General features: G+C 45.9%; 1 protein-coding gene across 1 annotated transcript; it reads left to right on the top strand.

The window, feature by feature from the left end:
- The first annotated feature begins 984 nt into the window (after positions 1 to 984).
- On the top strand, positions 985 to 24,590 carry LOC135541763 (transcriptional activator MN1-like). The gene is made up of 2 exons (XM_064968122.1): positions 985 to 5,653; positions 22,881 to 24,590. Exons 1-2 carry the CDS (start codon positions 2,056 to 2,058, stop codon positions 23,090 to 23,092), a joined length of 3,810 nt encoding a protein of 1,269 aa, XP_064824194.1. The 5' UTR covers positions 985 to 2,055; the 3' UTR covers positions 23,093 to 24,590.
- Positions 24,591 to 24,904: the final 314 nt, after the last annotated feature.

The raw sequence follows: 24,904 nt of genomic DNA, 5'->3' as shown, positions 1-24,904 counted from the left end.
CGCCAGTCCGTTTAAACCACCTCAGAGGGCAATGTTTTAGGATTAGCCTAGAGAGGCCTATATTACGTTTCTGAAAATAGCGTGATGCACATAACCTACATTTCATTATTTTCAGATTTGTTTTAATAACATAGCTTTAATATTACAGTAGCCTAAGTATAAGAAAGGTTGACTTGGTGTTTTCTCTTGCCTGCCCCTTCCCCTTCATGCCAATAAACATCACATAAATGTGCTTTGTTAATTTACAAGGTAAACCAAATTATGGTCATGAACAGTTCATCTGAATGGAAATGTTAATTTGCTGTTTAAAGTGCGTTAACATTTCAAACTCCGGGACAGTGATTGCGCCCTGGCATTTGTTTAGCCAATGCTATTGTGAGATCATCTCTCTTTGATTGAGCGTAGCTTAATTTCCATTTCTATCAAGAAAATAACATAATATACTAACATAAAGGCGTTCATTCAAATAACATAATATACTAACATAAAGGCGTTTATTCAAATAACATAATATACTAACATAAAGGCGTTCATTCAAATAACATAATATACTAACATAAAGGCGTTCATTCAAATAACATAATATACTAACATAAAGGCGTTTATTCAAATAACATAATATACTAACATAAAGGGGTTTATTCAAATAACATAATATACTAACATAAAGGCGTTTATTCATTCAGATTTGTATGTGCTCTATAACAAATAAATAGATTGATCTCAAATCAAATAAAAAAGCAAAAATGGCCATTTAAAATACAATGAAGCAAGTAACACACCTGGCATAGACTCGAATACACTTTAGTTGGGGAGAAGAGTGCTCTTTCAATACACTAACGTTACTCTCTCGTTCATCCACATCTTGGACCACCTTAAAAGATGGACCCTCCCTCTGCACTGGCACTCCGCAGCCGCCGATTGGCTAGGTCCTCGTGGATGGAATTGGTTGCGGAATGCAAAACTTGTTGCTGGTTCCCTGAACGCGTTGATCTCACACAGCGCCAAGCGCCGGACTAGAGTGTGATCTATCTGTGAATCGCTCCCAGCTGGAATAGACCAAACCAGAGTCAGGAGCAGAAGGAGTGCGTTATATAGTGTGAGAGAGTGAGGGAAAGAGCCAATAGAGGTTCCGCGCCTTATGCGTGCTTGGAGGGCACATGACCAGGACCAGTTGGACTATGTTGTCAAGCCGCGAGTAGTGCGTGCCGGAAGCTCGGGGACACGGTGGCGCAAAAGCGACTTTCCTGATAGCCTCATGACTGGGCTGTATTTTCCCTCCGGACTTTGTCTCAGACTTTAAATGGTAGAATTGTTAATAGTGCAGTTATAAGACATTTCACCCAGAACTGTGGGAAATTGTTTCTTTTGATTTTACAACAACGACCAATTAGAATTGTACTTGTGCAGGTTGCTGGTGGATTTCTCAAGAAAGGGATCTTGAAAGGACACTCCAAACTGTGCGTCCTATGACATTTCACAACAGCTGGAGTAATGAAGTTGACGAAGAAAATTGTTATGTGTTTATTTAAATGTTTATACGCCTTGTGATTTCTGTCATAAATTAGATAACGGGTTTGATCAAGTTTGCAAAGAAGAAATTTGCTCAGAAATTTTGGAATATGATATTATATCGAAGTCACATTGCAAGTGAAAGATATTTTGTATTATTTGTAAACTAATGGAAACCAAACGCCTGTAGAAATACACGGGAACAAGCAAGGACAGACTTGTAGCCTATGTACGTGCTTCGTTGGACATACGTGTAGTGTTCTCTGCCTTTTATTTTCCTCGCAACACTTTAGGTGCAAATTGGATTTTGGAAAACACAATGAGTATTCATTGGGTGAGTGAATAGATTTAAGATCCATTGTCTAATTTTTAAATCAGAACTTTTTAGATATCAAAATAGCCCATCTGGCCTATTGAGGCATTTCTCATCTCTTTTCGTTTTTGTCCTCTTTTTTTGTGTGGAGAGGAAGGAAAACTGAGGCTAACGATAGACTGCCTATACCAGCTGAGCTGGCTGTCATGCGGGATTGATAGCGGGGAAGTATGTTTGGGCTGGAGCAGTTTGGTTCTCAGATTAATAGCAGAAACCCTGGCCAGTCAGAGAGAAACATAAACCAGCCAAGACTGAACATGAGCTCCCATTACAAAAGCCCTGGCTTTCATGCAGGAGGCCCGCCTGGTGCAGTGGAGCCGGGCATGGGCCCTCTGAACGAGCCTCCGATGCTTGGGCTCAATATGAACATGAACGGTGAGCAGTATGGTGGCTTTCATCCCAGGGGCCACTCAGACATGCATGCAGGCAGCGGACTCCAGCAGCAACAGCAGCAGCAAGGACCAATGCATGGATTTTTTAACAACCAGCAACCTCACCAAGGCCATCCCCATGGCCACCAGTCTCACCCTCATCAACACCATCCTCATTTCAGTGGGAACTTTGGAGGCCCAGACCCAGCCTCATCCTGCCTGCATGGTGGCAGGCTGATGGGCTATAACAACAGCGGCATGGGGCCCCAGCAGGGCTTTGGAGAGGGGTTTGACCCCCTTGCGGAGGGCCAGGCAGGGGACAGCTTCTCCCAGCAGCAGCAGCAACAGCAGCAAAGATCCAGTAACATGCCTGAGTTCCAGCACCACGGCCCCCCAAGCGGCAACCACGCTGTCCCTGCCCCCTGTCTACCCTTGGACCAGTCACCTAACCGGGCAGCATCCTTCCATGGTCTGCCCTCCTCCTCCTCTTCCTCCTCGGAGACCCATGGTCTGGAGCCTCGACGGATGCCCAATCAGGGTGCTGTGGAGGGATTAGAGTATAATTTCCCCAGCGAGCCCCCAACTGGACATTTTGATGTACCTGTATTTTCTCCATCAGAATCAGACTCTCAGCTGCCCCACTTTGGGCCAGGAAGGCCGGTGGCTGGTGGCAGTTTCCCTGGAAACCCTGCCATGGCTCGGACACCGGGTATACAGGGCCTCTCCAAAGGGCACCAGCAGCCTCCCCCACAGCCCCAGCAGCCTCAGCCTCCCCCACAGCATGGAGTGTTTTTTGAACGCTTTGGGAATGGCCGTAAGATGCCAGTGGGGATGGACCCGGGGGTCAGTGCCAGACACACTCTCATGCAGCAGCAGCAGCAGCAGCAGGCTGGTTTGATAGCACGACAGAACTCATGCCCCCCAGGCCTCCCCCGGCCTCCCCAGTCTGAGTCGGGCTCCACCAACACCAACATGCTGGATGGTGGCGTCATGATGCCTGGCCAACACAACCAGTTTGAGTATCCTATTCACAGACTGGAAAATAGGGGCCAGCACCCCTATGGGGACCCCATGTTTAATATGCAACAGCCGGCTCCCCCTCCTCCCGCCCAACAGCCTCCGAATCAGAGGCTGCAACACTTTGACAGTCCTTATATGAACATGGCAAAAAGGCCCAGATTTGAGTTCCCTAACACACAGGGAGGGGAGAATTGTGGCACGTGGGGCAGTGGCATGCACAATGCACAGGGCATGGAGAACCATCTCTCTCCCTCGGCCTACCCTGGCCTTCCTGGTGAGTTCACCCCACCTGTGACAGATGGTTTCCCCCCGGGTCCACTCCAGCATGCCGGGCCTGAGCAGCAGTCTCTGCAACAGCGGCAGAACGCGGCCATGATGATCAAGCAGATGGCCTCTCGGAACCAGCAGCAGAGGATGAGGCAGCCCAGCCTGCAGCAGCTAGGTCACCACGGCGATGTGCCTCCGGGCCCCATGGTTCATGGAGGCCCAGTGGGGAGCATGCCTCAGCCCAACTTTGACAGGGAGAATGGAGGCAGGATGCCAAACTTTGAGGGTCAGAACCCTCATATAACTCAGGAGAACTGGTTCCCCGGGTCCCACCCACCAGGAGAGATCATGTCACGGCGTATGGGGGGAACGGGCGGGGAGGCTGGGGCCCACGACATGGGGCTGCAGCAGAACGGAGCTGGTATGATGTTCAGGCCAGGCATGAATGGGATGGGCATGCAGGAGCCAATGAGGATACCTGGAGATGGGCATGTACAGGCCCTCCACTCCCCTCGTATGCACCCCCAGTTTGGCAACAACATGGGCAACCTCTCCCAGATGCAGTCCCCCGGAGCTGGAGTAGGACACCCCAACGCACCATCAGATAGGCGGCCAGCTGACTTCCCCGCCGGGCCATCCATGGGAGCTCAACCAACGTTTCCTTACGGAGGGACAAACCGTCAAGGGCCACCACATAGCAATCCCCAGGGGGTGAACACCTCACCAGGGAGCTACCCTACTCCATCTGAGTTCCCCCCAGGCCAGCGGTCCTCTGTCAGTAAGCTTGGGGCACTCTCCCTGGGGAACTTTAGCAAAACCAGCACTAAAGACAATGTTTTCGGGCAGAGCTGCCTGGCAGCCCTTTCCACAGCCTGCCAGAACATGATAGCTAGCCTAGGGGCCCCCAACCTAAACGTAACATTCAACAAGAAGAACCAAAATGAGGGCAAGCGAAAACTGAGTCAGACGGAGCAGGACATTAATAGCAGCACAGTTAACGGGACTGGCAGTGCTGGTCCTGAGTATTTTCAGAGCGGCACTTCCCAGAACAGCCAGATGCCTGGCACTGGGAATAGCAACATAAAGCCTGCAGGTCAAAACCAGACGCTGCAGGGGGAAGCCAGTGCCCTCTCCCCAAATTACAACATGGACGCTACCCCATGCAGTGAGGGGAAAGCAGCAACAGGGAACGGGAGAGGGAGAGGGAGGAGAAAAAGGGACAGCGGGCATGTGAGCCCTGGGATCTTTTTTTCCTCTGACAGCGGAAACCCTGTTGTAAGTCCAGGCCAGCAACCCCCTTCAGCTGGCGTTGGGGAGAGGGGTGGGGGTACGCCCCATGAGAAACCCCTCCCATCCCCCTCCTGGGGAAAGGGAGATGACCAGATGCTGGGGGACCAGGCAGACCTGATGTCTTCTCTGGACAGTGGCATTCAGAGTGTCACCAAATCTAACAGTAGCTCACCGCACGTGGACCTTGCTGACGATGTCAGCACCCACTACGTCAATGAGGATGAGGTGTCCTCTAGCTCAGATGCAGGAGGTGCTCCTGTCACCAAGCCCAACCGCAGTCCGCACATCACCGTCTCACCCAAGCTGCAGAGGGGGGAACATGGCCTGATGAATGGGCAGAAGCCCCTAGGCATGCAGGGCATTACCAATCACACTACCTCTACACCCGACAGCTATGGACTGAGTGCTGGTGGGGGCACGGTGGGAAACGGAGTCGGTCACCCAGGCACACCTGGGATGGAGCAGGTACGCACCCCATCCAGCACCTCTGGCCAGGAAGACATCCACCCTCTGGAGATACTGCAGGCCCAGATCCAGCTGCAGCGGCAGCAGTTCAGCATCTCAGAGGACCAGCCCCTGGCCATGAAGAATGGTAAAAAGAGTGGCGACTGTCCCTCACAGAACGAAGACAATGAGCTGGCGAGCTGCAGCCCGGATGCTGGGAAGGGCTCAATGGGCACTATTGACCTTGACACTCTAATGGCAGAGCAGCACGCCACCTGGTATGTGCCCAGCGACAAGGCCATGATGGATGGGCCAGAGGATGACAAGGCCATGGCACCCTGGGAAAAGACTAAGAGCCAGAATAACAGCAAAGAAGGTAATTCAATATGCTCTATGATCATATTTGCCACATTGTTTTACTATCTGACTATTAGTGTCTTATTACTGTCCACACACACACACACACACACACACACACACACACACACACACACACACACACACACACACACACACACACACACACACACACACACACACACACACACACACACACACTTTTATGGCAGTCAATCAACTTATCAGCACATAGTGTTGTTTTGCCTCTCAGATGAGTAAAAAATGATTTAAACTCTAGACTAAAATAAGTCACGAAGGACTTCCTTTGTGCTTGTAGCCCTTGTCTGCAGTTATTTGGATATCTGTTTCTGAGGATATGATTATCTCAAGTCAATACAATATTGTGGTGTGGACAATATCATTATATAGGAGGCTACAAGATGATATATGATAAGATGAGTATTTTAACTTGCATGAGTTGAATTGGAGACAAGCAGGCTCTTTCTTGCACTGCGGTCTTTGAGTATAGCCTAAGCACTGTAGACAGCGTGGAAGGTTGTTCCGTAACTTCGAGTCTTGTGGACTCTGAGAGGCAAAAATATCCATGTTCTATGTTTCACATATTCTATTGAAAAATATAAATCAGGTATTTACTCGAATTGAGCTTTACATGTAGAAACATAAATAATTAATTTCTGACTTGTAATCGTTTTTACACAAGGGATAGGCTATTGGACAACAGACTATTTAACGATTAGAAATTAAATACCTAGCACTAACCAGGAACATTTAAAAACATTGACTTGTAGTTAGATTTGTTTTTCTAAGTCATCCTTAACTTATTATTTGGTGCTTGTAATGGATTCTTCTCTTGTAGAGGGACTTCAAAATAACAGCCCGAGAAAAGTCAACATTTCCTGTGGTTCTTTATCTGGGTTTTCAGAGTGAACAGCTACACTGAGAAGATGAATAGGTTTCTGAGGAGATGCGTTTTAACAGCACGTTTCCCCTCCATACATATCTGTTGGTTTTTGTTATTACTACGGGATAAAATACGTGATTGGAGACTGGATTGATTTTAGATTAGTCCATATTGAGAAGGGAAGGGAAGTGAAATTACTATAAACAAGAGTATCTTAAGCTTTTATTTATTAACTTTGTGTTTCTTAAATATGATGTGTCCTCGAATGGAGAGATTTACATTGAAAATGGTAATACTATTAGACAATGATAATAATAACAGTAACAATTATAAGAGTAAGAATAAGAAGAAGAATGCAAGTCTAATTAAGTTTTTGTCATTTGTTTAAAAGTTTGGGTTCTATTTTATTGCCAGACAGTTTTTCTGCCTGCATTGGTTTAGGAAAAAAATGGTTGGTCACGGTATACAAATGGTTATTTCTGTAAATAATTGAAAAACAAATGTATTTAGTGTCCTACACCACGACACTGTTGTATAATTTTAAGTGCTTGTTGAAATTGGTATAGTGTGATTAGAGACGCTGGCTGGCGCTTTACATTTTACGTCAGCGGTTTGAAAACGGCTGTCAATCATCTTTTGACATTAAACAACACAAATCATTTTCTACTGTCTATACATTACCGGTCATACCCAAGTCTTCTGGTTCGTTTTAGTTCATAAACAGGTAATTAAAGAAAATGTGGGAATAATGCTTATGGGTATTATTATTTCCCATTATTATTTCCTATATTGTTTATATTGAGACTAGGCTATAGCTACAACAAACACATTCAATTTAATTCAGTGCTGAAGTGACTTTTAGTTGACTGCTCCACCAATCCATTAATCAAAGAACAAACGTAAGCCTACTTCATATTTAAATTCAAGGTATTAATTCAATATTTCTGGTGCATGTCCTCTTTTAAGCGTACAGTGGGATATGTTTCTGTGCAAATGTCCTCTTGTGTCTTGATGTATTTTTTTAGGCCACTTTTTCTATGGGACATTACAAAAGCTATAGATAAATAGAAATTGTAAGTCAGTCAGTGCTGCAAAAGGCGGCGGGGTAGCAGTGAAACACGCATAATTAAATCGCCACGGCCAGAGACAAGCCACCAAAACGCTTTTCCTCACGTGAATAGGTAGCCCCCAGCGCATATTTATTCAATATCCCTTTGTTCTGACTAACTGTGGGAGCAGAGAGGGGAGGGGGCTCCATGCACGGAATCTGTGATCAAGGCGCATTGTTTAGGAGACAGAGGTCAACCAGACCGGTCACATTCTCCCTCTGTCCATTTTTTTTCAAGACCCATATGTCTTAGATAGGCGCACGTAGGCTATTCTACAGAAAATGCACAGCAACAGCGGCCATCTCGATTTTGTTAAAGTATTTATTCTCTCCCGTCTCTCCTCACTATCTCCGCAAATTTTCCCCTCTCCAATTCCCCTCCCTGCAAGCATGAAACGCAGGTCGCTTGGGCGAAATCGATAGCTAGTTAGCACAAACCATGGCTCTTGACAGTTTCTCATTTGAGTGCTGCAGACGGAAAGATGAAAAAGGGTTAAGGTGTGTTGCTTGATTTTAAGATTGGATGTGTTTCAGAGACGCGCAAATGTCTCTGCAGTCAAATGAAACCATACGTTTCAGATAAACATAAATAGCGCCTTATGGTTTTAGTTGCATTTATGTATTAACCTAAATATTACACCTCGGCACAATCAATGAACAGTTATGAAATTATTTACATATTCTCTTGCAAAATGCTAAATCCCTGAATTCTAAAAGTAACATTTTAAAGATTTCATGGAACTTTGAAGTTGAGCTGTGTGGAAGTGGAATAAAAATATTGATGAATGTAGGCATTTGTCTGTTTTGCAAGTCATGGAGACTATTTGTTTTGTTTCTAATGTCTTGTTGCAAGTCTACCAGCTGGTTAACAGGTGAACCCTAACATTGTCATTGCCTGTGCCTGGATTCTGCCCTATTGCTAAGTTACAGTGAAAGTTTAACATAGTTAAGTAGTTTTCTTTTTCTTTTTAAATTGTCTTGTTAGATATCAAGGTTATCAGTATTCCTACTATTCACAAGATAAATTATAGTTAGCATGTAATAGTAATAATAATACTAATAATGTTTTAATGCTAATGATAGCTGGTCTACAATTTAGAAATAGAACAATTTGTATATATATTTTTTACATCAGAATTTGATCATGCTACCTTTTTATTCCCGTATGATGTGGCTAATCAATTAAAACGTTTTCAGATTACACATTTTGATTGAATACACAGCATATTTTGGTAAGCAGCACGGTCTTGAGCATATGGATCATTTGTATTGAAGTAAAACATTTTTTCCACGCATTTTGATAATTTTTCCATGTCACCCTCGGAGTTGATCATATGACACCCTTTTAGGTGTTGTGCACCAGGGGTGTATCACATTAATTTAGTTTAATGTTTTGGCAACCCTCTCTCCTGGTATCTGTCCTCATGCCTCTGTCCTCATGCCTCTGTCCTATCTCCCATCACAGTGTCCTGAAGCTAGGGATGGTGTGGAGGTCTGCATAGGTCCTGACATCCTGGGAGCAGCTTTAAAGACCCAGTGCAGCCGTTTTTAGATCAATATCAAATTATTTCTGGGTAATAATGAAGTACCTTACTGTAATAGATTTACATTTAAATGGGCAAATATAGCTTTTTAGCTAAAAACTATTTCTCAAGCAATAATTTTACTAGCACTGTCTGGGAATGGGGAAACTGAAAACTAGCTGTTATTGGGCAGAGAGGTTTGGAACTCCATTTGTTATTGGTCTATTAACCAATTTACTTCATGGTGATGTCACCATGGAAAGCCGAAACTCCCGCTCATGGAAACCTGCTGATTAAAAGGTCATGTGTACATTGTATTTTCAATTATCAGGAAAAAAGACTGATCACATTTTTACAGTGTTAGTTTCATCAGCTGTTGTACAATATCACATAAAACAAAGGAAAACCCTTTCTACTGCACTGGGCCTTTAATAGTGGGAGTCCTGAGTAATTGTGTTAATTGGGCGCTTTATAGGCTGCACTCAGTGTTTTTACAGGAAGTTGAGTTTAACCGCCCAATTGAGACAGGTGGGTTATGGGCCTGTGTTTATTTGGGGAGGGGGATGGTTGCAGTGACATTTGGTAATAAGCCTCCTTGTGTCTAGCAGGGATACTAGTGGTAGTGCCACTGGGAGGACAGGACCTGTGGTGTTTGGGGCTCTGTGACTATAGGTGAGGTCTCAGACAGTGCAGGAGTTGGAGATCACAGAACAGACTGTATTATCAGGTATATTGGTAATGGAGCCAGTGGATGTATAGGTGATGTTTTCAGGCCAGGCTTGGTGCCACAAGTGCCTCATAGGAATATGGAATTTGATAATGCAATCAATGCATTGTACAGGTCATTCTATAGTAGCTTCTATGGGATAATTAAGCAATAAGGCCCGAGGAGGTGTGGTATATGGCCAATATACCATGGCTAAGGGATGTTCTTACGCACAACGCAGAGTGCCTGGACACAGCCCTTAGCCCTGGTGTCTCTTCTGCTCTAATTACGTTGGTAACCAGTTTATAAAAGCAACAAGGCGTCTTGGGGGTTTGTGGAATATGGCCAATATACCAGGGCTAAGGGATGTTCTTACGCACAACGCAGAGTGCCGGGACACAGCCCTTAGCCCTGGTATATTGGCCATACACCACACCTCCTCGTGCCTTATTGCTTAATTATGATACTGTTAAAGAACAAAATTAACAAAAATGTGTTTGTTGTATTTTATGTGTTGATGTCTGTTCACACAGTGTGTCTCAGCTTTTCCTGTATGAGGTCCCACTGTGGTTATTTACAAAGTGATATGTTCTGCAGTAACAGCCCCAATCGGACCCATCCATAGCATATCCGATCTGTGTGATACCAAGCAGCCAAAGCTAGTCACTAAGACACAGTAATGTCTGCTGTAGGCATGGGGCCTTTAGACCCTGCTTTAACTAAAGATGCCCGTTGTCCGTGAAGTGAAGGAACTTGGCTAAATTTTCACCAAAATGATGAGTGAATACATTTCCCCCTCCTCTTTTTCATCTGTCTTTTTCCCTCACCCTCTCTCCCTCTCTGCTCCTTATATCATAGCCAGGACCTGACGGTTTGTTTTGAAAGACATGCACACTCTTGATAACAGGCAACTTGTCGCCCTAGGAAATGATTCAGTTGGTTGTATTTTTATTTTTAGAGTTTTTGCTTCCGTTTTGACCACACAGTGAAAGTTGTGTTGGTTTTGTTATTTACGGTGTGTTATCACTTTGTACATACAGTGTGAGGATCTCTCCTCTGAATGAACATGGTCTCCCACGAAACACAGTCACTGTTCTAGTTGTGGTTGAGGATGCTCCAGCTTGCTGTTGGCAGGTAGGAGAGCAGTGGGTAGAGAGGGGATGATTAGGGGTGTCTAAGCATAAAAAAGAACAGGCGTATTGACATGCCCCATAAAGCGACCTGGGAAGAAAGGGGAATATTCCTAAATGACCACCCCACTTTCCCATCTCTGTTGGTCTATTGACATTTCACTCCGTGGACCACTCTCAAATCACATGACTCATTTTCATTTTCTGTATTTCCTTTCTTAAAGATGTGATTTCTTAAAGATGTGATTGACATTTGGTTGAATGAAGAGAAAACAGCTTGGGGAGGTCCGCGTTCCAGATTCATCATTACAAGGTGTTCCGTATTGACTTCCTCAACAACACGCGGCCAGATAGTGTAGCACTGCCTGCACCTTCTCATACTGCAGTAATAATAATAGTTATCAAAATCACAGAAATTAGTCCTGGTAATATTGTTGCCAAAAAGTGCCAATTCATCCTGTGGAACCTCCTGTCAGTTGACATGGTTATTGACAGATAATGAAGAAAAATTAGGTGTTGGACTTTTTTATGTGAGGATCATATTACAGTTAGCTGTAAATATCAGGAAAGGGCAGACTTTGAGAAATGTAAAGTTGGATCTTTCTACCTTTTTTTGGAATATGTGTTTATTCTTCCTCTTTCTCTTCGCAAAGTCTTCTTTGTGGATGAATCCCTAGGGTTGAAAGAATATCACACAATTCCTACACTATGAGCAAGACTCAGAGGGCATTAGGACTGCTTTTACCATGTAAGTGTGTGTGTGTGTTTGTGTGAGTGTGTGTATGTGAGAGAGATGAAAATATGGAAAGTTAACAGTGCGTTTTTTTAGCTGTAAACATCATGTCTGATTTATGCAGACTTGGATCACATGCTTGTGGTTTCAGACCTTTTCTCAGGTGTCTTGTATGCTGGAATAAACTCTTTTCTCAGGTGTCTTGTATGCTGGAATAAACTCTTTTCTCAGGTGTCTTGTATGCTGGAATAAACTCTTTTCTCAGGTGTCTTGTATGCTGGAATAAACTCTTTTCTCAGGTGTCTTGTATGCTGGAATAAACTATTTTCTCACTCTTTTCTCAGGTGTCTTGTATGCTGGAATAAACTCTTTTCTCAGGTGTGTTGTATGCTGGAATAAACTCTTTTCTCAGGTGTCTTGTATGCTGGAATAAACTATTTTCTCAGGTGTCTTGTATGCTGGAATAAACTCTTTTCTCAGGTGTCTTGTATGCTGGAATAAACTCTTGTGCTGGTTCTCACACTACTCTCAGCTCCAGCTCTGAGAATTCATCACAGTATGGTTAAAGTATCTGACTAGTTATGTCCGGGTTCACCACAACTTATTTTAGCTCTACGTCAGTTTGGCCGGCTTGCAGTCCGTTTGGTCTGATTGAAGGACAACCCCTACTAGGTTGTAGTAATCCACAGTAAAACCCAATAGATTTGTAGTAATCAGTACTGATGGCATGCGATGAAAACAAAACCATTGCAATGTTTCCATGAGCTGCTAGCACTTATAATACTGGTCCATCTGAGTGCTAGGCAAGCGCAGTAGCAGCATAGTTTAGCTGTGTCGTCTTCTGTCTTATAGACACTGCAGCTTAGAACAATACTTTTCATATTTTTTGCCTGTAGTTTGGAGTGTGTAAAATCTAGTTTGAAAATGTTGTTTCTAGATGATTGTGTGTATGTGTGTATCCACTGTATGCTGAGGCCTTTGCTTTGCAAGACATTTACAACCACTGACAGTCAAAGGAGCCGTGTTAAAAAATGTCTTTCATACTGGTGTAGAGAGGAAAGTGTAAACAAAGGTGTCAGTCCTTTTGCTCGCTGGATTTCTGATTCTTCAAAATAGCAGCTCATCCGGTATTTTGCTTTCCCTGGGGAAGAGCACTGAAATGAACTCAAACTTGTCTCAGCGTGCGTGTGGTGAATATTCTCCTTGAATAGCGTGTAGAATGGAGGGGTATGTGTGTGTCAGTTTATGTGTGTTAGTGTGTGTGTTAGTGTGTGTGTCTGTGTCAGTGTGTTAGTGTCTGTGTCAGTGTGTATGTGTGTGTCTGTGTCAGTTTGTGTGTATGTGTGTGTGTGTCAGTGTGTGTGTTAGTGTCTGTGTCAGTGTGTGTGTGTGTGTTAGTGTGTGTGTGTGTCAGTGTGTGTGTCTGTGTCAGTGTGTGTGGAGGTGTTGTCATGCCGCCAGCAGCAGTTTTGCTATTTGGCATACAGTAGTCGTCAGGCGTCTTTAATTTGTATTGACAAATTGACAAATGAGTTATGACACCAGAGCTGTTTCTCCTGGGAGAGAGGAGGAGAGACTGATAGAGTGATAGCTGTTACTCCTGGGAGAGAGGAGGAGAGACTGATGGAGTGATAGCTGTTTCTCCTGGGAGAGAGGAGGAGAGACTGATAGAGTGATAGCTGTTTCTCCTGGGAGAGAGGAGGAGAGACTGATGGAGTGATAGCTGTTTCTCCTGGGAGAGAGGAGGAGAGACTGATGGAGTGATAGCTGTTTCTCCTGGGAGAGAGGAGGAGAGACTGATGGAGTGATAGCTGTTTCTCCTGGGAGAGAGGAGGAGAGACTGATAGACTGATAGCTGTTTCTCCTGGGAGAGAGGGGGAGAGACTGATAGAGTGATAGCTGTTTCTCCTGGGAGAGAGGAGGAGAGACTAATAGAGTGATAGCTGTTTCTCCTGGGAGAGAGGAGGAGAGACTAATAGAGTGATAGCTGTTTCTCCTGGGAGAGAGGAGGAGAGACTAATAGAGTGATAGCTGTTTCTCCTGGGAGAGAGGAGGAGAGACTGATAGAGTGATAGCTGTTTCTCCTGGGAGAGAGGAGGAGAGACTGATAGAGTGATAGCTGTTTCTCCTGGGAGAGAGGAGGAGAGACTGATAGAGTGATAGCCGTTTCTCCTGGGAGAGAGGAGGAGAGACTGATGGAGTGATAGCCGTTTCTCCTGGGAGAGAGGAGGAGAGACTGATAGAGTGATAGCCGTTTCTCCTGGGAGAGAGGAGGAGAGACTGATGGAGTGATAGCCGTTTCTCCTGGGAGAGAGGAGGAGAGACTGATGGAGTGATAGCCGTTTCTCCTGGGAGAGAGGGAGGACTGAGACTGATGGAGTGATGGAGTGAGCTGTTTCTCCTGGGAGAGGAGGAGAGACTGATGGAGTGATAGCCGTTTCTCCTGGGAGAGAGGAGGAGAGACTGATGGAGTGATAGCTGTTTCTCCTGGGAGAGAGGAGGAGAGACTGATGGAGTGATAGCTGTTTCTCCTGGGAGAGGAGGAGACTGATGGAGTGAGAGACTGATGGAGTGATAGCTGTTTCTCCTGGGAGAGAGGAGGAGAGACTGATGGAGTGATAGCTGTTTCTCCTGGGAGAGAGGAGGAGAGACTGATGGAGTGATAGCTGTTTCTCCTGGGAGAGAGGGGGAGAGACTGATGGAGTGATAGCTGTTTCTCCTGGGAGAGAGGAGGAGAGACTGATGGAGTGATAGCTGTTTCTCCTGGGAGAGAGGAGGAGAGACTGATGGAGTGATAGCCGTTTCTCCTGGGAGAGAGGAGGAGAGACTGATGGAGTGATAGCTGTTTCTCCTGGGAGAGAGGAGGAGAGACTTGGAGTGATAGCTGTTTCTCCTGGGAGAGAGAGGAGAGACTGATGGAGTGATAGCTGTTTCTCCTGGGAGAGAGGAGGAGAGACTGATGGAGTGATAGCTGTTTCTCCTGGGAGAGAGGAGGAGAGACTGATGGAGTGATAGCTGTTTCTCCTGGGAGAGAGGAGGAGAGACTGATGGAGTGATAGGAGAGAGGAGGAGAGACTGATGGAGTGATAGCCGTTTCTCCTGGGAGAGAGGAGGAGAGACTGATGGAGTGATAGCTGTTTCTCCTGGGAGAGAGGAGGAGAGACTGATGGAGTGATAGCTGTTTCTCCTGGGAGAGAGGAGGAGAGACTGATGGAGTGATAGCTGTTTCTCCTGGGAGAGAGGAGGAGAGACTGATGGAGTGATAGCCGTTTCTCCTGGGAAAGAGGAGGAGAGACTATGGAGTGATAGCTGTTTCTCCTGGGAGAGAGGAGGATGGAGTGAGACTGATGGAGGAGAGACTGATAGCGTGATAGCCGTTTCTCCTGGGAGAGAGGAGGAGAGACTGATGGAGTGATAGCAAAAGCGAGCAAGATGGAAATAAGTTTTTTTTTTTCTGGGAACATCTGAGGTTTCACTGTTGAGGCAAGCAGGATGTTAATGGCTGTCATTTGCATAGTTGTAAAGCGAGAAAATAAATATTTCCTCTTCTACCCAGTTCCATTCTCCTGGACTCTTTATATTTTTCAGGTCAGACATTAGACATTCAGATGTTAGAAACAATAGTTTGGAGTCTGCTTGGAGTCTGTTTGGAGTCTGGCTTTGAGGTCCAGAGCTGAGTTTGAGGGACTAAGGCTTAATACTGTCATTATACCACACAGAACTATACTTTTAAACCAGGGGTGGAGGTGGAAAAGGTACTCAATTGTCATACTTGAAAAAGTAAAGATACACTACATGACCAAAATGATGTGGACACCTGCTCATCAAACATCTCATTCCAAAATCATGGGCATTAATATGGAGTTGGTCCACCCTTTGCTGCTATAACATCCTCAACTCTTCTGGGAAGGCTTTCCACTAGATGTTGGAACATTGCAGTGGGGACTTGCTTCCATTCAACCACAAAAGCATTAGTGAGGTCGGGCACTGATGTTGGGCAATTAGGCCTGGCTCGCAGTCGGCATTCCAATTCATCCCAAAGGTGTTCGATGGGGTTGAGGTCAGGGCTCTGTGCAGGCCAGTCAAGTTCTTCCACACCAATCTCGACAAACCATTTCTGTATGTATGGATCTCGCTTTTTACACGGGGGCATTGTCATGCTGAAACAGGAAAGGGCCTTCCCCAAACTGTCGCCACAAAGTTGGAATCACAGAATCGTCTAGAATGTCATTGTATGCTATAGCGTTAAAATTTCCCTTCATTGGAACTAAGGGGCCTATCCTGAACCATGAAAAACAGCCCCAGACCATTATTCCTCCTCCACCAAACTTTACAGTTGGCACTATGTATTCTACTGGCATCCGCCAAACTCAGATTCGTCCGTCACACTGCCAGATGGTGAAGCGTGTGATTCATCACTCCAGAGAACATGTTTCCACTGCTCCAGAGTCCAATGGCGGTGAGCTTTACAGCACTCCAGCCAACGTTTGGCATTGCGCATGCTGATCTCTGGCTTGTGTGCGTGCGGCTGCTCGGCCATGGAAACCCATTTCATGAAGCTCCCGACGAACTGTTCTTGTGCTGACGTCACTTCCAGAGGCAATTTGGAACTCGCTGGTGAGTGTTGCAACTGAGGACTGACAATTTTTACGCGCCTCGCGCTTCAGCACTCGGTGGTCCCGTTCTGTGAGTAAATACTATACATCAAATCCCTTATTTTAAGCAAACCAAACGGCATAATTTGCGAACGCAGTATTTGTGTTTAGTGAGTCCACCAGATAAGAGGCAGTAGGGATGACAACATGCTATATGAATTGGACCATATTGCTGACCTGCCTGAGTATTCGAAATGTAACCAGTACTTTTGAGTGTCAGGGAAAATGTATGGGAGTAAAAAGTACATACTATTTTCTTTAGGAATGTAGTGGAATAAAAGTAAAAGTTATCAAAAATATAGTTTAAATATAGTATAGATACCCCCAAAAAACTGCTTAAGTAGTACTTTACTTATTTTTACTTTACTTTACGTATTTTTACTTAGTTAGTTTACACCACTGCTTTTACCTCGATAATTATAGACATTTTGATTGCACTCTTTTAAGGTTTGTTGCTTAGTTGAAAATTGAAAAATAGTACATTTGACATCTTTTTTTGTGCAACTGGTGTTTATGATTTTGAAGATCATATTATGTTAATTTCTAAGTAAATATCATTATTTTCTTCAATCAAGGGTAAATGTATTTCTTTATTCAAAGGACAATTATTATTTCAGTCAATTCTAATTAGTCATTTGATTTCAAGTTGTAAACAATTTCTATCACATGAAAAGAAAGATATGTGAAAACAAAATGTAACTTTCTGTAAATTGGCAACCTAACTTCTTCAACTGAGGACTAGCTTGAAATAAAGATTGCATGTTAAGTGTTGTGGGGCTGAGCAGGTCAGCCTCGATAACCCCCAGCACCCCCCCTCCCAGCCCCTCCCTAACAGATGCTCATGATCCCTAAATTCCCACTATTGTCATGAGTGGTTGGTGTTTCCAAATGGCCAAATATACATAAACAGAGTGTGTAGTGACTGGCTGAAACAAAATAGAGAGCGAGACGTAGATCAATATGTCACCTACTTGGATGACATGGATGACAGGTCCTGGACATGGTTTTGATTTATGCAGGGGTACTAAATCACTTCCCGTGTTCCCATTTGTGTCTAGTTTCCTAAGCGCGTCTTGCGGCCTAAGGGGGAGTTGTGTGTGTACTAGAGAATGGCTGAGGAGGAGAGACCGAGCCAAGGTCTGCCTGCCTGGGCAAGTTTTTGTCCTTCTTGTTGCCAGGGAACAGAGAGGAAATTCAATCCAAAATAACCCCTGTGCCCTCGCTTGTGAAATGTAACCCCTCCTCTCCATATCCTCCCTACTCTGAGGGAAAGGTCACCATGTGGTGGTGGGGGGGGGTTGTAGAATGCCTCCGATGCCATACTCCCCTACCCCAATCACCAACCCCCAGGCCACCATCAGATACCTGGGGTTGTCCTCTCAAACAGGGATTCCTGTAGACACTCACACACCTAGTTGGAAGCAGAGAACGTAGGACAAATGATTTGGTGTTTTTTTGTCATTCTGACTTTAAGCGGTCACATAATAGTCTCATTGTCATTGCTCAGCTGGGTGATCTGCTTAGCGCAGTAGCTAGTAGCTGAGGTTCCGGAGCACAGGTCCTGCTCTTAGACACTGTAAACCTTCAGGAAAAGTGTTAAAAGACCTAAACGTCCAAACCTTGTTGTGGTGGAAATTAGGCATTTAGTTTTTTACCATTACTCCTCACATTGTCAAAAACCAGACGTTGTATCTATGCATTGTGATGTGTGCATTGTGCTCCCGGACATAGCATGTTCTCTCATGGCTTTAGTGTTAGTTGTTATGCTAAAGGAATCTGACCTGAATTCACTCACTGTCATAGGAGCAGAGGCCTCTGGGTGTTTTTGTCAGAGAGTGCAGAGGCTGATTGGGCTGGTTTGTGTTCAGTGAGGATGGGGTCGAGCCCTGGAGAGCAAGGGGTTAAAGGTGAAGTGTCGTCATGGAAGTATAGTTTGGGACAGAAGGGGCAGAGGGCTACCGCATGGGATGGCCGGAACTCTTCGGCTCCGAAAGCGAGGCCAGTGAACGCCAAGGCACACACACACACACACACACACACACACACACACACACACACACACACACACACACACACACACACACACACACACACACACACACACACACACACACACACACACACACACACACACACACACACACACACACACACACACACACACACACACAGTGTATTCTCGTATTTACTTCAATGCACCCTACACAAGGGCGGGCACATAATATATATTTAGCTATCATAATACTTCATTTTGAAATGCATTTAAAACATAATAATGACCATTATCTTCGTCAATTTACAATAAAGTAGAATCATTTGTAGACCTTGACAATTATATTTCGATTCAGAGAATGTTATATTTATTTTTTGTTCCATAAGGAAACTTCCCAGTGTTGTTTATAGACGTGGAGAACTGCTGGTACGACATGTGTGCTAGTGCCAGGCCGTCAGTGCTGCGAAACATTGGTGTCAGCCAGACAGAGAAACACAGACTGAGCGGTGTGCTGTGCATGTTCTCTTCATGACACTAGTGGAAAGCATTGTTGTGTAAATCATCACTAGCTGTGTCTGTGTGTCTGTGAGACGGCTCTACAAGCTGTAAATCACACAGAATTACATCACTTTTAGAAACTGGCGAGAAATAGAGGTGTATCATATCAAATTGAGCATTTAAATTGCCATGGTAATCTTGTCTGATGTTGTAATATGGTTAGGGATGTAACTGTATTTGCGGTTCAGCTTAGTTGGTTGGGGTATTATTATTTTCTTCTTTATTAGGTATTCCCCCCTGTGTGTTGAAGCTAAACACTCATTCTCCGAGATGAATAGCCTATCCTTGAGATATTACTGTGGATATGAACAGTATGCTGCTTGGCAATATAATGTGAGTCGTTGAACAGCCTTAACAAGATACCTGTAGGTTTTTATTGAAAGCAAGATTCCACAGCTTGTAAAATGTCACAGTGATTTGGGATTTAGATCTGTGTGATGTAAAATTTCACACCGCTGTTTCCACTTTTGAACACGTACGCTGCCATGGATAATGCTTCATATTTAAGTGTAGCGTGTCGATTTTCCACCAAAATCCCATCTCTCTCGGCTCCCAGGGTATTAACTAGAAATATCCACAGATACTCTAATGCCATTTGTATTGTAATAGTACGGTCTGGTCAATTACCTGGCTTTATCATTTTTCAATAAATATTATAAAGAGCACTATTTTTCTGCTTTTAATAACACCATTTGAGAGGCACAGTGTTTTGATTATAAAAACATATATTTTTAAAGTAGTAAACTGGTGGACAATCACTACATGGTAAATGATTCTTTATGTGAAATAGATGGTAATCACTGGTAATGCGGATGTTTTTTTTGGACAAATGTCAGTAACGTCGTCACGTGAGCTCACATCTGAGCATGGCTCTGGGACAGTGGGAGTGGATGACAGTGTGTGTGTGTGTGTGTGTGTGTGTGTGTGTGTGTGTGTGTGTGTGTGTGTGTGTGTGTGTGTGTGTGCGTGTGCGTGCGTGCGTGTGTGTGTGTGTGTAGCGGCAGCTGAGAGGTGGTGTGGATTTGGCAGTGGCGGTGGTTGGCGGTGTGTTTTGTGGTTGTGTTGTCAGATTGCTGTGTATCAACAAAGAGCCAGGGGAACGCTTGGATGCCTATCCGGGCCGGTGTGGACCCTGCTGTGCCCAGCTACTGTGCCCAGCTACCCCGGGCTGTCGGCGGGGGCTGTCGGGGGCGGGTGGGGGGGGGGGGTGGTAGGAGGAAGCACAGGGAGGAGGAGTTGTGGTCCAGGCTCACCCAGTGTGATTGTCGTCCGTTCAGTGGAGTATGGCAGGGCCCTCTGGCGAAAGCCGGCCCTTGCCACAATCACCACTAATCCCCATACCTCCCTCTCCCCGCTGCCTTCCTCTCTCCCCCACAATCGCTCCACTCAGTCTCCTGAGTCCCTGGGTGATTTGTGGGGAGGAGGAGGGAGAGAGATGCGGGAGCTTGGCTGCCTGACCTTTTACCAAATCCCTCCGCTTTTCCATTCCAGTGGTCACGGCCCAGACATGCTGGGGGGCAAAGCTGCCTCCCTGCCTTCCAGGCCCTAGCCTGTCCACCCTGCCTCCCTGCCTTCCAGGCCATAGCCTGTCCACCCTGCCTCCCTGCCTTCCAGGCCCTAGCCTGTCCACCCTGCCTCCCTGCCTTCCAGGCCATAGCCTGTCCACCCTGCCTCCCTGCCTTCCAGGCCCTAGCCTGTCCACCCTGCCTCACTGCCTTCCAGGCCCTAGCCTGTCCACCCTGCCTCCCTGCTTTCCAGGCCCTAGCCTGTCCACCCTGCCTCCCTGCCTTCCAGGCCCTAGCCTGTCCACCCTGCCTCCCTGCCTTCCAGGCCCTAGCCTGTCCACCCTGCCTCCCTGCCTTCCAGGCCCTAGCCTGTCCACCCTGCCTCCCTGCCTTCCAGGCCCTAGCCTGTCCACCCTGCCTCCCTGCCTTCCCGGCCCTAGCCTGTCCACCCTGCCTCCCTGCCTTCCAGGCCCTAGCCTGTCCACCCTGCCTCCCTGCCTTCCAGGCCCTAGCCTGTCCACCCTGCCTCCCTGCCTTCCAGGCCCTAGCCTGTCCACCCTGCCTCCCTGCCTTCCAGGCCATAGCCTGTCCACCCTGCCTCCCTGCCTTCCAGGCCCTAGCCTGTCCACCCTGCCTCACTGCCTTCCAGGCCCTAGCCTGTCCACCCTGCCTCCCTGCTTTCCAGGCCCTAGCCTGTCCACTCTGCCTCCCTGCTTTCCAGGCCCTAGCCTGTCCACTCTGCCTCCCTGCTTTCCAGGCCCTAGCCTGTCCACCCTGCCTCCCTGCCTTCCAGGCCCTAGCCTGTCCACCCTGCCTCCCTGCCTTCCCGGCCCTAGCCTGTCCACCCTGCCTCCCTGCTTTCCAGGCCCTAGCCTGTCCACCCTGCCTCCCTGCCTTCCAGGCCCTAGCCTGTCCACCCTGCCTCCCTGCTTTCCAGGCCCTAGCCTGTCCACCCTGCCTCCTTATCTGCCATCTTTGCCACTCTGTCCTGCCCTGGCCTTGCTTCTCAGGCTGTGTGTTGTTAACATTGCGTCATAGCTGCTCCCCGGGGAAGCAAAGTGAGGGAGAAATATATACAGAGAGCGAGAGAAACAAAAACGTAATTAGGAAGAGAGAGAGAATAGCTAAAAAGAGAGTGTGACACAGAGAGGTCATATTTTTTCTCTTCTCTCTCTCCTTCCATTCTGTCTTTGTTGAACAGTGAGGTGGGCTGATCTGTGGAGTAGTGGTGGTGTGATGTTCAGGCACTGTGCCCAGAGCAGAGTGTGTATCATAGTCTCTCGTGTCTCTGGCGCCTGAACCTCAGCATGTCTGAGCTGTTTAGAGCCTGTCTGTCTTTACAGCTACGCTCCCACTCAAAGGCCTCAGACAAACGTCTTTGTCGTTGCAGTAGTAACATAACAGGGGTGGCTGAGGAACACAGCAGAACAGTGTTTTGAGTGCTAAGGACAGATGGGAATAACCTGATAGATTTTTACAGCAGGTATCCCACCATGTTCACACACTCTTTATTTAATGCTCAGAGCGTGCTTGGAGGCAGACCCTAAACAAATGATGCAATGTTGCAGTCACCAAAAGGGCTCTCTGAAACCAGTGAGAGTAAAAGTCTGACTACCGACACTCTCTCTTCTTTTTTCTTCTTCTCCGTCTCTCCCCTCGCCTCTCGCTCTCTCTCTCTCAGTATGCTGTGGGTCTATATCATGGCAGATGACACGTGACGCCATTGCTTTTATGTATAGTTTAGCCTAGCATGTTCTGTCCTCGTCAATCTTGCTCTCGTTCATTTGTTCTTATACGGCACAAGCGATTTGACTTGGAGGATGGGTTATACATCTCTACAGTCAGCGTTCCCCATGTTCCTCTAGAATCGCACGGGTGATTTTTGTACGACCTTGGATAAACCTATGTATGGATTTTCCGTAAGCTTGGTGCGGCCATTTAATGTGGGCTTTGACACCATGGTGACGTGGGGTCGATACCGCAGCAGGGTCATTATACCAGTAAATTGGGTCAAGTAGGGTTAGAGGTCAGCCCTCTGACCTCACGACCAGAGGTAACTGAGGAGCGCTCCACATTTGCACGGGGGACCAGGACTGAATTTGTGTATGTGTGTGTGTGTGTGTGTGTGTTTGTGTGGTTACCACAGGCAAGGAGAAGGTGGGGCATGGGTTTAGAGCAGTGTCCTTTTCCAGCCAGCAGTATGAGGAGTGGGAAATGGGGGGGGGATGTTAAGGTAATTTTACTGGACAGATTTTGAGTGGGTTGTGAGAATTATTATTTCATTTATAAAGGGGCTTTCATGATTAATTCTAATGTGATCTACATATTAACCAAGTATGTTTATTTTGGTTGTTGATGCTAAATCTGTGTTCCTCAGTGCTGGCCAACTCACTAACCCTCTCTTCTCTCTCTGTTTGTTTCTCCTGTGCAGAGTCGGAGCTGTCTCAGAGTAAGGCTGGAGTAGGGGTGGGGGCCCAGGGGCCCGTAGGGGGCAATGGGGGGAGCCACCTGCAGTGCCTGTCCGTACACTGCACAGATGAGCTCGGGGACAGTAAGGGCCGAGGGGGGCCCGTCTCCTCCTGGCGCTCCCTGCACTCCGACATCTCCAACCGCTTTGGGACCTTTGTGGCGGCCCTGACCTGAACACAACCAGGCCAGGAGATGGAGGGAACATCGGATGAAGAGAGAGAGAGAGAGAGAGAGAGAGAGAGGGGGAGGGAGGGAGAGTCAGAGTCAGTAGCAGATGACAACTATGAAGACAGCAATGATGATGACGACATAAAGGTGTTGATGATGAGGCCACTGCATCGGCTCTCGCCTGCTCTCGCCTGTTCAGGGAGAGAAAGACATATACACACCCATACACACTTGTACACACACATCAACACATACACACTCATGCTCGCACATACACACTCATGCTCGCATACACACTCACACACAAAAACAATCTTGGATACACACTCACTCATGCATCGCTGGACTATACAGCTTGGGCTCTAGTCAGTGGTGACCACATCTGGAAAACCACAAATCAATCTATTTTTATTTTATTTTATTTTTAAGAAAAAAGGAGAAATGTCAATGGAGGAAAAGAAAAAACTAAAACTGAAGAAACAATAAGACAAAAATGACCTTGGCTGTATTGGAATACCAGTGTTGAATCTCTGTTTGGTTATATTCTCTAAATAAAAATAGCCTCTTAATATTTGGGACCTTTGTGATCATCCTCACCACTAGAGCTGTCCCCTGTACCTTTACCCCCTAGCCATGGTTCTCTCTGCAGCCTGGAGATGGTACTACGCACTATGCCTGCCCCCAGACTAGCGTATAGATCACTGAGCCCAGGCCTCAGTCTCGCAGAGCCACCCTGACCCATACTGACCCGTTGAGGGACTCTGGTGGTCTTTGTCAGCCAGAATATGGAGGATGTGTGAACCAGCCCTTCCTCTATCCCATGGCTCTCATGTGTATAGAGAGAGGAGAGCAGCCCTGTCACCAGGACCTCTCCCCTCCAACCAAACCTCAGGCCTGGGAAGCCCATTGTCAGCCAGAGACACAGGAACCTGATGAGATTTTGGCCCTTTGAGACACCATACCTCACAGCCTCAGCAGGCTACCCTCCTCAAATCAAATCAAAATCCTGGTTCAATAGAACTGACCTGAACCCTGATGCAGGGGAGTTAGATGGAGAGATAAATGGTTTGTTTTTGGGTTGGAAAAGGTATCAGCAAAAAGGGATTTCTTTATACATATTCCTCTCTTTCACTTCCTTCCTCTTGTATTGAGCTTGGGCTCCAACACAGGTATACAATACAGCCAGTGGAAATAGTAGGGGATGTCAAAGAACAATTTAATAAGGGAATTGGAAGAAAAAAAATATTGGTATTGCACATGTAAAATAAGAGAACATTTGCTGTGTGTTAGGCAATCTTGTAATCTTTAAATAAAGCTTCTGTTGGATTTGAATTTCTGAAACAATAGATGGAGGACTGTGACGGCAACGTGCGAACTGTTTCTTTTTTGTTTTCTTTTTTTAATAATATGTAAAGTGCAGTCGTCTGTTTTCCTGCATATTGTAAATATCTGTATATGTTTTATTGAGGAACTAAATAACAATAAATATGACGTTAATGGTGAATTTGATGATTGCTTGTTTTTATTAATGTTGTGCAGAGGGGTTGGGTTAAATGTGGAAGACAAATTTGGGTTGAATGCGTTCAGTTGTGCAGCTGACTAGGTATCACCTTTCCCTTCCCTTATATTTATCAGTCATATCAATAAAGTCACAATTTATGACTTAAAATAATTGAATAATGGAAATATCACTCTATTCAGAAGATATCTCATACACTGTATTACACAGGAATATTCATTGTGACAAGTTTGTTTCGGGAGGACTAGTATAGCAGCAGAAAACAACAAAGTAAACTGGCAGAAAGATATTATATAGTA

This window comes from Oncorhynchus masou, chromosome 1 (genome assembly GCF_036934945.1).
Source record: "Oncorhynchus masou masou isolate Uvic2021 chromosome 1, UVic_Omas_1.1, whole genome shotgun sequence".
In the NCBI taxonomy this organism is placed as follows: domain Eukaryota; kingdom Metazoa; phylum Chordata; class Actinopteri; order Salmoniformes; family Salmonidae; genus Oncorhynchus; species Oncorhynchus masou.
This window is presented reverse-complemented; position numbering and strand designations above follow the sequence as displayed.

Coding starts and splice junctions, on each gene's coding strand:
- LOC135541763 (XM_064968122.1), top strand. CDS start 2,056: ATGTTTGGGCTGGAGCAGTTTGGTTCTCAGATTAATAGCAGAAACCCT. Junction 5,654..22,880: donor CCAGAATAACAGCAAAGAAG/GTAATTCAATAT, acceptor TCTCCTGTGCAG/AGTCGGAGCTGTCTCAGAGT.